The following is a 14,892-nucleotide window of genomic DNA, read 5'->3' on the forward strand; positions in this document are numbered from 1 at the left end:
TCCTTTTTTAACAGCTGTATAATTGTCTATGAGATCAATATTTGTGTTTCAGCCTCTTATTAGACAGCTTAAATGTAGGATTTCAGGTGCTACCCATATACAGCTAACTTTATAAAAGAGGGATCTAGATTTAATTGTACATTTTATTTTATTTTGTGTATCAAACATGTCGATATAATTGTTTCTTTAAGGAGGAGTAAATGTTAAATATGTTGAATAAATAAAAAAGCATAATTTAAGATTTTTGGAACATGTGAAAATTAAATTTTTATTCAGGTTAATGTAGAGCAATCTAATGTAGTATGTAGTTAAACTAATACTTAGGTTGAAGAATGTGAAATTCTCATGTTTATAGATCAAATGGTTAAGTAGCAGCTTATATGTACATGGTCATGAATATAGTATGTATTTAATGTGGCAAATTCTAGAAGAGGTGATTCATGGTTTCTATTATTTATTCGGGTTCTTAAGAAACAGATTTGAAATGGAAACAATCCTGATATAAAAGACTGTAGATAACCTATTTTATGGCAATTTTAGAGCTACTTTTGGAAATGAGTTAGTCATGCACTACACAATGACCTTTTGGTCAACAATGGGCTGCATATATGATAGTGGTCCCATAAGATTAGTACCATACAGTCTAGGTGTGTAGCAGGCTCTGCCATCCAGGTTTGTGTAAGTACCCTCCATGATGTTCACACAATGATGAAATCACCTAACAGAGCGTTTCTCAGAACGTATTCCCTTTGTTAAGCAACACGTGACTGTATACAGATTAAAGATATGTGACCAACATATCTTGGCCAAATGATAGCACCAACGTGTAGCACAGTATCTTTCCCAAAGCAGGTGGAGTGAGAGTGACTGAATGAGAGATTGAGTAAAAGAAGTATTATTTTTTAAATGTTTACCATATTAATATTGGCTTCGTTAAATTGAACTACAAGTTGCATAGATATAACAAGAAAATTTTCTTACATTTTTCCAGGGTAAAAGGACTTTACTATTGAGTCACACTGTGTCTTTGGTTGTATGTTAATATAACTTTTAAAGAGTACAAAATGTGCTAATATTAATGTATTTTCTGATTGATTAGGCAAATAAACTAATCAAAGAGGAGCTTCAAAGTCAAGTGGAATTGCTAAATTCTTTTGAGAAAAAATACAGTGATCCTGGCCCTGTGTATGACTGCTTGGTATGGCATGATGGTGAAGCCTGGAGGTAAACTCGATGTATTTTATAGATCTTCACTTAAAAATCTTTTTATCTACTCTGAAGAACATTAAACCCTCAGAACTCTCCAGAGATTTGGTTCATGTGATATTAATATCACTAAGCAAAACTATTTGAGAGCCAAATTGGCTTTTGGGTAGTTTTGGACAAGCCGTTTGAACTTCAGTATTTTAGACACTAAACCTGACTCCTGTCTCTTTTAAAGAAGCTTATTTTGTTAACCAGATAGTAATCATTAGCCAGATATTAGCAGGTTGATCATTGTGTATGTAGAAATGCTCCTAATTGAAACTAGGCAATTTGGAAAGTAACTGCAAGAGAATGTTGCCAACATCTACTATAAACATTTTAAGGGCAAAGGTGGAAAGCTGGGTGAAGATTTCTCAATAGAGATAAGGTAGCTAGGAAGAAAACAGACAGTATGATGCGGTGGGGAAGAGCTCAATCTTGGAAATGGAATCCTAGCTCAGAGACCTTGAACACTGAATGTAGAACTCTAAGCCTGTTTCTTCATCTATTAATTGGGAGAGTAATCATACCTATATAGAGGGTTTGTGAAAATTACATTTGATGTTTCTAGACATAGTAAGCACTCAGTAAATGTAAGTTATTACTCCTGCTTCTGCTACTACAAGTGGTGATTTATACTGAGCTATGTATCATGTACATTTTTCAGTTTTTTTCTTAGTGAATCGTACACTGTGTTTCTTAAGGTTGGCTAGTGTATGGAAATAGGGATATGTTTCTGCTATAGATAGTCACATGTGTGTTTTAGGGTACCTGCAGTAAACCAGAGAGACTGCTCCTTGAAACTTGAAATCAAGAATCATTTTCTAGTTTGTGTCCCTGCTCATAAACAAAGAATTGTTTCCTAAGATGTGGCAAATACAGAACATGATGACTTGATTTCTGTTCTCTGATTGTATCACAATGTACCATTCCTCAAGGAGGGCTTTCCTCCCATGGATGTGGGTACTAACTCATCTTTGATAATGAGTATATGAAATTTTCAATTGAATAAGAGATCCCTGCTTCATTTGGGACTAAAAATGTTAATATTTGCGTATAACATTATTTTAATCCAAATGATGTTAAATATTAATGCAGTTTTTGTGTGATTGTGGTATGTTGTTTGAGTGTGTGTGTGTATGCAGGTGCGCACACATTGTGAACATTTTTTCCAAAAGCTTTGCAGAAAGCTTTGATCACAGTAGTTGTAATATTAGAAAGGTGTTCAGGTGTATGGTTTAGTAAATGTTGGTACATCCACCAGGTGGTATAACATGAAACAGTCATTCACAGTGATAAGCCTTAGGTGGTTTTAGTGTGGGAGAGGAGGCAAAGTTAATGTGAAGAAATGCTAGATAAAAAACTGAGTATTTGCAGAAAATATGCTACACAAAGACTTAAGGAAATTCTAAAATACTGGCAGGGATTGGGTGGTGGGGTAACAGGTGGTTTCAATTAAAGTATTTCCTACAGATGCTGAAATTACTGCAGATTACTTTGTCCCATGGAAAAGGAGTTTGGGGTCAGCATGTCCAGGGTGCCAGTGTATGTTTCCAAAAGGTTTCCTTGATCTTTAAAGCAGTTGACAAAGCAAGGGATATACTGTAATAGTTTGTGGGCAGCTATTCTAAGGTATCTTTTAGAACTTTTGTGTTGGAAATAAAATTTAATCAAACGTTAGATGAACTAAAATCTGAAGTCACAAATAACGTTTTAGAAAATGTTATTATAATCAATGAAAAATATGACAGAATTATGCTTTCAGGTGCTACTAGAAGTAATTTCACTTTTTTTGCACAATACTGTATACCATATACGGCTCTGATTCCCCCACCCCATCTCAGAGTTAGATCCAGAATTTTTGAGGAGAATCTTTAAGATCCTCAGTTATCTCTGGTGAATCTAGGCACTATCTGCTGTATTCTTTCAGAAATGCCAGCCGTTTCTGAGGGCGGGTAAAATGACCTTAAGTGCCTTGTTTTGCTTTTGTTTTTACAAAGAGTGTCAAGTCTGTCTTCCCCCTGCCACAGTCCCACTAATTGTTGATCCCGCGTCTCTGTGCTTAGCAGGTAACCTCATAGAAGTATACTGTAGTATTTGTCAGGATGTATAGTACAAACTCAGTGTCACTCAATATGGAGCAAAAACTGATTGAGAGAAATAGTATTTACAGAAGATTACGTAAAGGAAAGACCATTAATTAGTTTCTTTTCAGTGGTTTTTGACCTTGTTATCTCAGGTTTCCTTTGAGATTCTGTTGAAAGCTGTGGATAAAAAAACCATAGAAAATTGGACAAAGAAATATATGAAAATGTCCAGGAATTTATAACTCAAAACCCGACATACACGTGTACTCTGATCCTGTCTGTCAGCCTCTTCTCCATATTCTCTTTCTCTGTGTTTTAGCCACTATTCCTTGAACTAAGCCAACCAAACCTTCAGACGGTTGTAACCTTGCACCACATTCACATTTGCCCTCTGTGGTGTTATTTAGTGAAGTCAGTAATAATTTATTTATTAATATGGCATTTGACTTGTTGAGTCACTCCGTGTTGATGGTGGTTATAAGAAACTGATCTATGAAATGTGTCACTACATTTGCTGTGAGAATGTTGTTAAAGATGTTGATGCATTTCTTCTTTCATCATTTGGCAAATACTTGAGTACCTTCTCTGTACCAGGCCAATTGTAGGGAACATACTCTACAGTCCCTAGGCTCTGGAAGCAAGTATTGGAAACGTCTGAACCATCTAGGAAGCAGTAAGAAAGATTTCAATAAGGATCAGCACAAGTCAGCTAAACAGAGAGGGTAGGAAAAGGGGGTTGAAGAAAGGGGACCAATCCAGAGGATGCGGGAGGAACTGTTAGGAATTTAGAGCGTCTGGTGGGCTGGGTGAAAGAAGGGGAGGACTTCAGAGATGATTTCCAGGGTGTTTGCTGGCCAGTTAGTTATCTTTTGGAACCAAAAGTGCTACTCTCTGGCAAATATTGAGGATTTGATGGCGTACATTTTACCTGGTAACCTCAGTCCTGGTTCCATTTCATACGCTACTTGTTCTCTTTCTGCCTCACTTTTCCCCTAAGTGTTCAGTCTCCTATATCTTGCTGTGTTGTATGTCTTTCTTCGAAATGCCATAAATCATTTTAGGCACTTGTTGATTGAAGTATACATAAAAACAAACCAACAATTTCAGAGATCCTTCTTTCTAAATTGTCGTAGTTTGTTAATGAAATATATGCCTTAGTATTTATAGTAAGTATCTTATCTGTACTATACTAGTGGACTTCCGTTAATTCATTGTAGCAATTATGATTGACTGACTGAGCTTGTTAAAACACAGTTCTTATTTAGAAAATGTGCACACAGTATTGACCCTTAAATGATGTGCATTCTTTTTGTGACTTTTTTATTTTAGATTTATTTACTTTTAATCAGACTGTCTTCTAAAGTGTTTGGAATATGTATTTTATTTATTTATTGTTATTATTTTTTTAAAGATTGGCACCTGAGCTAACAGCTGTTGCCAATCTTCTTTTTTTTTTTCTTCTTCTTCTTCTTTTTCTCCCCAAATCCCCTCAGTACATAGTTGTATATTTTAGTTGTGGGTCCCTCCAGTTGTGGCATGTGGGACGCCACCTCAACGTAGCCCAACGAGCAGTGCCATGTCCAATCCCAGGATCCGAACCAGCGAACCCCGGCCACCAAAGCAGAGCGTGCGAACTTAACCACTCAGCCATGGGGCCAGCCCATGGAATATGTATTTTAAAAATTGAAAATTTAGACATGCTACTGAACAAACAATGGATTATTGAAGAAATTAAAGAAGAAATCAAATATTATCTGGAGACAAATGAAAATGAAAACACACCATACCAACTTATTTGGGACGCAGCAAAGGCAGTCCTAAGAGGGAAATTCATTGCAATACAGGCTCACCTCTATAAGCAAGAAAAATCTTACATGAACAACCTCAAACAACACCTAACAGAATTAGAAAAAGAAGAGCAAACTAAGCCCAAAGTCAGTAGAAGGAGGGAAATAATAAAAATTAAAGCAGAAATAAATGATATTGAAACAAAAAAGACAGTAGAAAGGATCAGTGAAACAAAGAGTTGGTTCTTCGAAAAAATTAACAAAATCAATAAACTCTTGGCCAGACTCACTAAGAAAAAAAGAGAGAAGTCTCAAATAAATAAAATTAGAAATGAGAGAGGAGAAATCACAACAGATATTGAAGAAATACAAAGGATCATAAGAGAATACTATGAAAAACTATATGTCAACAAATTGAACAACCTAGAAGAAATGGATAAATTCCTAGACTCATACAACCTCCCCAAACTGAATCAGGAAGAAATAGAGAATCTGAATAGACCAATCACAAGTAAAGAAATAGAAACAGTAATCAAAAACCTCCCCAAAAATAAGAGTCCAGGACCAGACGGCTTCTCTGGAGAATTCTACCAAACATTCAAAGAAGATTTAATACCTATCCTTCTCAAACTATTCCAGAAAATTGAGGAAGATGGAACACTCCGTAACACATTCTATGAAGCCAGCATCACCCTGATCCCCACACCTGACAAGGACAGCACAAAGAAGGAAAACTACAGGCCAATATCACTGATGAACATAGATGCAAAAATCCTCAACAAAATTCTGGCAAACCGAATAGAGCAATACATCAAAAAGATTATACACCATGATCAAGTGGGATTTATACCAGGGACACGGGGATGGTTCAACATGCGCAAGTCAATCAGCGTGATTCACTACATTAACAAATTGAGAAACAAAAACCACATGATCATCTCAATAGATGCAGAGAAAGCATTTGACAAGATCCAACATCCATTTATGATAGAAACCCTCAATAAAATAGGTATAGAAGGAAAATTCCTCAACATAATAAACGCCAAATATGACATACACACAGCCAACATCATAGTCAACAGATAAAAACTGAAACCCATCCCTCTCAGAACAGGAACAAGACAAGGGTGCCCACTTTCACCACTCTTATTCCACATAGTACTGGAGGTGTTGGCCAGAGAAATTCGGCAGGAAAAAGAAATAAAAGGAATCCAAATAGGCAATGAAGAAGTAAAACTCTCGCTGTTTGCAGATGACATGATCTTATATATAGAAAACCCCAAAGAATCCGTAGGAAAACTATTAGAAACAATCAACATCTACAGCAAAGTTGCAGCGTATAAAATCAACATACATAAATCAGTAGCATTTCTACACTAACAATGAACTAACAGAAAAAGATCTCAAAAACTCAATCCCATTCACAATCGCAACAAAAAGAGTAAAATACCTTGGGATAAATTTAACCAAGGAAGTGAAAGATCTATACAACGAAAACTACAAGACTTTCTTGGAAGAAGTCGATGACGACATAAAGAGATGGAAAGACATTCCATGCACATGGATTGGAAGAATAAAAATAGTTAAAATGTCCATACTTCCTAAAGCAATCTGCAGATTCAACGCTATCCCAATCAGAATCCCAATGACATTCTTTACAGAAATTGAACAAAGAATCCTAAAATTCATATGGGGCAACAAAAGACCCCGAATTGCTAAAGCAATCCTGAGAAAGAAGAACAAAGCTGGAGGCATCACAATCCCTGACTTCAAAGCATACTACAAAGCTACGGTAATCAAAACAGCATGGTACTGGTAGAAAAACAGGTGCACAGATCAATGGAACAGAATTCAAAGCCCCGAAATAAAACTACTTATCTATGGACAGCTAATCTTTGACTAAGGAGCTGAGGGCCTACAGTGGAGAAAAGAAAGTCTCTTCAACAAATGGTGCTGGGAAAACTGGACAGCCACATGTAAAAGAATGAAAATTGACTATTCTTTTTCACCATTCACTAAAATAAACTCAAAATGGATCAAAGACCTAAAGATTAGGCCTGAAACAATAAGTCTTCTAGAAGAGAATATAGGCAGTACACTCTTTGACATGAGTTTCAAAAGAATCATTTCGGACACCATAACCCCTCAGACGAGGGAAACAATAGAAAGAATAAACAAATGGGACTTCATCAGACTAAAGAACTTCTTCAAGGCAAGAGCAAACAGGACTGAAACAAAAAAACAGCCCACTAATTGGGAAAAAATATTTACAAGTTATTTATCCGACAAAGGGTTAATCTCCATAGTATATAAAGAACTCACACAGCTCAACAACAAAAAATCAAACAACCCAGTCAAAAAATGGGCAGGGGACATGAACAGACATTTCTCCAAAGAAGATATACGGATGGCCAATAGACACATGAAAAGATGCTCATCATCACTAGTCATCAGGGAAATGCAAATCAAAACTACACTAAGATATCACCTTACACCTGTTAGAATGGCAAAAATATCCAAAACCAAGAGTGACAAATGTTGGAGAGGCTGTGGAGAAAAAGGAACCCTCATACACTGTTGGTGAGAATGCAAACTGGTACAGCCATTATAGAAAACAGTATGGAGATTTCTCAAAAAGTTAAAAATAGAAATACCTATGACCCAGCCATCCCACTACTGGGTATCTATCCTAAGAACCTGAAATCAGCAATTCCCAAAGTCCCATGCACCCCTATGTTCATCGCAGCATTATTCACAATAGCCAAGTCATGGAACCAACCTAAGTGTCCAGCAACTGATGATCGGATAAAGAAGATATGGTGTGTGTGTACACACACACACACACACACACACACACACAATGGAATACTACTCAGGCATAAAAAAGGATAAAGTCATCCCATTCACAACAACATGGATTGACCTTGAGGGTATTATGTTGAGTGAAATAAGCCAGACAGAGAAAGACGAACTCTGTATGACTCCATGCATAGGTGGTAGTTAACATATAGACAAAGAGAACTGATTGGTGGTTACCAGAGGAAAGGGGGGGAGGGTGGGGGGAGGGCACTAAGGGTGAAGTGGTGTACCTACAACATGACTAATAATAATGTACAACTGTAATTTCACAAGGTTGTTAACTATCATAATCTTAATAAAAAAAATGAAGAGTTAGTAAAATGGGAAAAGAGCAGACAGGAAGACCACCATAAAACTCTGTAGAAAATGCCTTTCCTAAAAAATAAGCGTTTGCCTAAGGCTGTTCTAATTATGGGACCAAGCCTCAGTATAGTTCATCTATCAAGGAGCTTACATAAGCTGTTAGATTCATGAAGGCAATTCTAGAAGCAGCAGCAGAAAGTAAGGCCTAGGCTGTGTGTCAGAATCATCCTAAGCTATTCTAAGGCTCTCAGCTAAGCTTTCTTAAGTGGTAGAAGATTTTCTGCTTGGAGTTTTGTGATGGACAGTTTATAAAGCCCTTTGTATATGGCTTTATTTAAGGGCTGGGTCCTGTAAGCTGTCTTAGCTAATCTTTACTGCTGACTCTATGAAACAGGAATCTAAACCAAGCAATTACTGTGTCTGCTGTGATAGAAATGGAAAGGGTAGTAAGAAGATAGCTGAGAAACAATATTACATGATTTTTAGAAAGATAAGAAAATAGATAAATTTCATTATCTACTTTTTATTGTCAATTTATAGAGCCTGCATTGATTCGAATGAAGACGGGGACTTGAGTAAATCTACTGTTTTGAGAAACTACAAAGAGGCCCAGGAATATGGCTCTTTTGGCACAGCTGAGATGTTGAATTACTCTGTTAATATATATGATGATGGAAACCTGCTCTCCATTGTGACCAGCGGAGGTATTGTGTTTCAGATTTGCCTACTAGAGATAAATTTATGAAGTGGTAAGATGATAAATTCCTACAGCCAACAGCAGCCTTATAGAGAATTTAGAAATCCCAACTGAAGAACTAGGTCTGGAATAATAGATGTGATTTGATTGCCTGGCACGATGTTGTTTTAAAGTCATAGCCATGTAGGATCCATTCCAAGAGTAGAAACATGGTCCACCCTCAGAAAATCCATCAACATAATTCATCTTATGCACAGTAATTTCACCTCCAGATATTAACCCTTGAGAAATTCACCTATGAATGCAGAGAGTCAGGTAAAAGGGTCCTTACCACACCATTCTGTGTAATTTCAAAAAAGTTGGAAACTATCTAAATACCCATCAACAAAAGGACAAGTTTCTGAAAAAATCACATTACTCATCCTGTGGAATATATTATATAGCAATCAAAATGAATAAATCTACATATGCCTGTATGCATAAATCTCAAATACATAAATTTTAATGAAAAAATACATCAGTAAAACATTTGTGTAAAATTCTTAAACATTCCAATTAATACTGTATAATGTTTATGGATATGTGTGTATATTTGGTAAAGAGATGGAAAGAAAGTGCACACCAGCCTCAGGGTGGTGGCTACTTCAGGGGAAGGAACAAGGAGAATGAGGTAGGGCAGCTAACTCCACCACCCCTTCCCCAACTTTATTAACGTGTAGCTGAAGTACAATAAACCGCACATACACACGCACAAAATTTGGTAAGGTTTGATACATGTCTATACCTAGGAAACCATCACCACAGTCAAGATAATGAACATAACCATCACCCCCAAAAGTTTGCTTGTCTTTTATAATCCAGCCCTTCTCCATCCGCATCCCCGGGAAGCCACTGAACTGCTTTCTGTCACTCTAGATTGCTTTGAATTTTCTAGAATTTTATGTAAGTAGAATAAAAACATATTTTCCCCCTGCTTTATTTCAGCAAAATGGTTTGAAATTTGTCAATATTATTATTATAATAAGCTAGTTCCCTGTTGCTGGGGCATCTTTCATCATGTGGGTGCACTGAGGTGTAGTGATCCATTCACCTACTGATGGGCATTTGGATTGTTCCAACATTTGTGTGCAAGTCTCTGTGTGGAAATACGTTTTTATTTAATTTAGACTGATATCGAGGAGAACTGGTTGGGTATGATGGATATATGTTTAACTTTTTAAGAAACTCCCAAGCCGTTCTTCTTGGGCTTCTAAAAAGTGGCTGCACCCTTTTACCCTCCTGCCGTCAGCATCAGCCTCCAGGAGCTCCATATCCTCACCAATACGTGGGGTGGTCAGTCTGCTAAACTCTAGCCCCTGTAACTGGTAGGTAATGGTAACAAGGTATTTTTTGGGGGAGAAGATTACATTAAAATCCATTTCCTGTTTTTATTGGGAAAAATAAAAATGGAAGAAGTGGTAACAGTGGACCCATGTTCTTGCACGACAGCAGTTGTCTAGAGCACAGGAGTCAGCCTTGCAGCAGACCCAGCTGGAAGAGTCATGTGCTCTCGCTTCTGGAGTTCCAGCTACTCTGATGTCACCCAGACATGAAAGCCCAGTGTCGGTTGTCATTTATCATTGTACTTGTGTTATTGTTTATCTGACAGTGGTGGGACATTTCTCTGTAGCCATGTCTTTTAAGAAGTTTTTTCACTTAAAAAGAGTCTAGTGTTTTTGTTTTACTTTATGGATATATAACATATGTACAGAAAAATATACAAATCACAAATTGTACACACATTGAATTATCACAAAGTGGACACTTATCACAAAGTGGACACTTCTGTGTAACCACACCCAGGTCAAGAAATAAAATGCTATCTGAGCTGCTGCCATCATGCCTCTTTCTAACCACTTAACCTACCCCCCACTCCTCCCAGAGCTAACTGCTATCCTGATTTCTATCACCACATTAGTGTGAACCATCCGATATTGCTGTTTTTGTAGGGCAAAGATGATTGAATAGTGGTAATTTCACATAGTTCAACCTAATATAGTGTTTTCCCGGTTATATAGATAGAATTATTAAGTATATATCCTTTTGTGTGTGACTTCTTTAGATCAACCTTATTTTTGTGTGTTCATTACATAGTATGTGGAAATAGTGCATATTTATTGCTATATAATAATGAATTCTATGAATATGCTATGTATCCATTTACTATTGATGGATCTTGCGGTTGTTTCTAGTTTTTGAATTTTACAAACAATGCTGCCACAATCATTTTTGCACGTCTTTTAGTGTACATGCTTGCATTTCTGTTGAGTGTATAGCTACAAGTGCAATTGTTGGATCATAGGATATGTTTGTGCTCGGCTTTCCAAAATGCAGGTCTGCAGCCCCACCAGCAGTGTAAGTGCACATCCCTATCCACAGTTGCTGTTGTCAGCCTCAAAATTTTAGCAAGAGGTATCTCATGGCTTCAGTTTGCATTTCCCAGATGACTGATGAAGTTGAACATCTTTTCGTATATTTATTTGCCATTTCCTTATTATCCTCTTTTGTGAAATTCTTTTTCAAGTGTTTTGCCCCATTTTCCTTTTGGATTCTCTCTTTTCTTTTGGATTTGAAAGATTACGTTCTGGGTATAAGCTCTTTGTCATTTATATATATATTGCAATCACTTTCTCACTTTTTTTTTTTTTAAAGATTTTATTTTTTTTCCCTTTTTCTCCCCAAAGCCCCGCAGTACATAGTTGTATATTCTTCGTTGTGGGTCCTTCTAGTTGTGGCATGTGGGACGCTGCCTAAGCGTGGCTCGACCAGCAGTACCATGTCCGCGCCCAGGACCTGATCCAACGAAACACTGGGCCGCCTGCAGCAGAGTGCGAGAACTCAAGTACTCGGCCACAGGGCCAGCCCCTCTCACTTTTTGACTTGCATTTTCTCTCTGAATGAAGAGGATAGAATCCAGAGTAGCAGAATAGTGTATGTAATTCAAAGAGTTTCATTTTTTGTGAATTATTGATAAAAGACTTAAGATAATATACCATTAGATATTAAGATCAGAAAAATATATTTGTGTTTTTTATATAAATATATATATTTTATATATATATACTTTTTTTTGGTGAGGAAGATTAGCCCTAAGCTAACATCTGTTGCCAATCTTCCTCTTTTTTTCTTTCTTTCTTTTTTTTTTTCCTCCTGAAGCCCCAGCACATAGTCGTATATCCTAGTTGTAGGTCATTCTAGTCCTTCTACATGGGATGCCACCACAGCATGGCTTGATGAGCAGTGTGTAGGTCTGTGCCCAGGATCTGAACCAGTGAATCCTGGGCCACCAAAGCAGAACGTGTGAACTTAACTGCTGGGTCATGGGGCCAGCCTCGAGAGTGTATTTTTATTCAGTTATCTTTATCATGATTAATAATATGCAAATTGAATTGAATGGTTAAAAGTTTGGGTCTATGAGAATATTTTTCTCCCCTTTTTGTGTCTAGGGGCTCATGGAACACATGTAGCTAGTATAGCTGCTGGACATTTTCCAGAAGAACCTGAACGGAATGGTGTAGCTCCTGGTGCCCAAATTCTTTCAGTCAAGATTGGTGATACGAGACTAAGCACAATGGAGACAGGCACCGGCCTTATACGAGCTGTGAGTATTTGTGAACTGTTGACTCAGAAGATTAATGATTGATGATCTTGGGTATTTTTAGGCTTATAAAGTGCCCTTGGTTTACCAAGAATACATTGAACTGTATTTGGTGTACAGGACTTTGTTTTAAAAAGCAGAAGTGCTTAATTCATTTTAAACTATTTTTATTAAAAATTATTAGGATAAAGCTTTTTGATATGAAAATATTATTTATATTATACTTTTCATTTTAGTAAATCCCCTAGCAAGCTATTTTGAGATACTTTAAAAAAACTAAAAAAAGACCTCTTAGCCAGCTTGCTCCATCAGCCTAAGAATTTAGCTAATATTCTATGTTTCATTTTAGCATATGGATTAGATTTTATTTACTTTAGTAATTTTAGAATTTCGTGAGGACCATTCCATTCCCTCTTCCTCTCCCTTCCCCAACTCCATTCTGGAAATGTGAGCTTCGTGTGTTATTGAGCATTTACTCTACTCTCCCTCCCCCTATCTTTTTTTGAATTTATCAACCATATGCCTAGAAGTAACTTATAAATTTGGATTTGAATTAGAATATTGTTGGTTACAAAACTATGGGATTCCATGCCTTTATTTTACTGGCTAATCTGTTTCTATAAATTGCTGCCTAAACTAGACTCTCTTCATCTTTTTAATAGATGATAGAAGTTATAAATCATAAGTGTGATCTTGTCAACTATAGCTATGGAGAAGCAACTCACTGGCCAAATTCAGGGTGAGTGTTCTTTGACACTTGTTAGCCATGGAAGCCTAGCTCATGAAGAGTATGAGATGTTTTTTATAACTGGATTCAATATCACGACTGAAAAAGAGTGCTTGCAGTGGTTAGATGACAACTGTGTGTCTCCTAGACCTCGAGCCCACATTCCCACGGTCAAATCTTTGATGTCGTTGTTCTCCCCTAGCCAGGTAGCCTGAAGCCTATCTGTCACTCTAATTCCTCTTCCCACAGCCTGAACTCTTTGAGGTGTACTTACCTGACAGGACTCTAGACTTGCAGAAACCCTGTCGTTCCCTTAAGTGATCCCACACCTGATCTGCCACTCTTTGCTGGAAACCCCCCTGACGTCACACTTAAATTTATGACCACAGGTCTCAGATGTTCACTCTGCATCGCCTTTGATCACACCGCATTTATCTTTTCATCCTATGTGACCATTTTACACCTTCTTTTCCCTCGGAGACCTTCAGAGACCCCGTTTCTTCCCTCAGCTGATGGCCACACCTTTCTTTTCCACTGATCCTAGAAGCGCTCAGAGGGGAAGTCTGTGCCCTTTCTGTGACCTGCTCTCACCCCGCTGTCTCACCTTTCCTTCTTGGGTGATAAAGGAGTGCCCAGGTCAGAAGTCTCTCGTGTGCTTGTGATCTAGTTCCCATTTCTTTTCTCCTTAGAGACTGCTCCAGCATCATCCCTCTCCTTTCCTGGATTATTATCATGACACAGACATCCTCTAGAATCTGCTAGCTTTAAAACAGATGAACCAAAAACCTCTTCCTTTCACACTGCCTTCACACACTTTTCCAGCAAAACTCACTGTTAGTTGTGTGTGTTCATGGTTTCTGAGTCTCCTCAGTTCATCCCGGTGTGTCTCACAGCCCAGCCCTCCTCCCAGTGTCGTCGGTGTCTTCCTGCTTTCTGGCTTGGCGTTGACCTCATGTTACCTCACCTCTTTTTTCTTCATAGTGGTAACTACTTGAAATTACCTTATTTAGAGTGTTTACTTCTTGATCATCTTGTCCCCACTCCCACCACCTAGCCATCATATATACCTATCATCCAGTTTCTGACACTCTTTAATAAAATCCTGTCAAAATGCAAATTTTACCAAGCCAGGCCATGTGGTTCGCTGTTCTCAGTAACTTAATTTTCTCAGGTAACTGGTTCTAGGTTTCTTGTGACACGTGCCCTTCCCACTCTTGTAACAAGCAGCCTGTCATCCTCAGTCATTTCATTCGTGAACATGATCTTGCCCTTTGTTCTCTTGCTTCAGTATCTTACTTACCTAAGTGTTATTTCTTTCTCTCCTTCTCTGACATTCATCCTTTTAAAGTCATCTTTCCCTAATATTCTTTCCTTCACACTTACAACTTTGGAGTGTCCTTTGCCCTATATGTTTTTTATATTGATTCCATTTTCTTCTTCATGGTCTAACTTCATCTCCTTCAGTTAATACCAGTACATTTTTCTTGCTTGCTCTCAAGCCAGATTTCATAGATTTTAAATCTTGAGTTCTCCCTGTTGCCTTATTTCTC

The 14,892-nt window shown here is 37.5% G+C and overlaps 1 protein-coding gene across 7 annotated transcripts in view; it reads left to right on the forward strand.

Annotated features, from left to right (window-relative positions):
- Window positions 1-14,892, forward strand: part of TPP2 (tripeptidyl peptidase 2) — a 75,762-nt gene that overhangs the window by 18,412 nt on the left and 42,458 nt on the right. For all 7 annotated transcript variants that reach the window (XR_011428080.1, XR_011428079.1, XR_002801098.2 and 4 more), the window contains exons 5-8: window positions 1,100-1,224; window positions 8,822-8,985; window positions 12,464-12,618; window positions 13,278-13,354. Coding sequence is in view for 2 of the 7 variants with exons in the window: in XM_023621801.2 (XP_023477569.2) it covers window positions 1,100-1,224; window positions 8,822-8,985; window positions 12,464-12,618; window positions 13,278-13,354 (521 nt within the window). In the remaining 5 variants the exon portion in view is untranslated. The remainder of the gene's footprint in view (window positions 1-1,099; window positions 1,225-8,821; window positions 8,986-12,463; window positions 12,619-13,277; window positions 13,355-14,892) is intronic.

This window comes from Equus caballus, chromosome 17, assembly GCF_041296265.1.
Source record: "Equus caballus isolate H_3958 breed thoroughbred chromosome 17, TB-T2T, whole genome shotgun sequence".
Classification (NCBI taxonomy): Eukaryota; Metazoa; Chordata; class Mammalia; order Perissodactyla; family Equidae; genus Equus; species Equus caballus.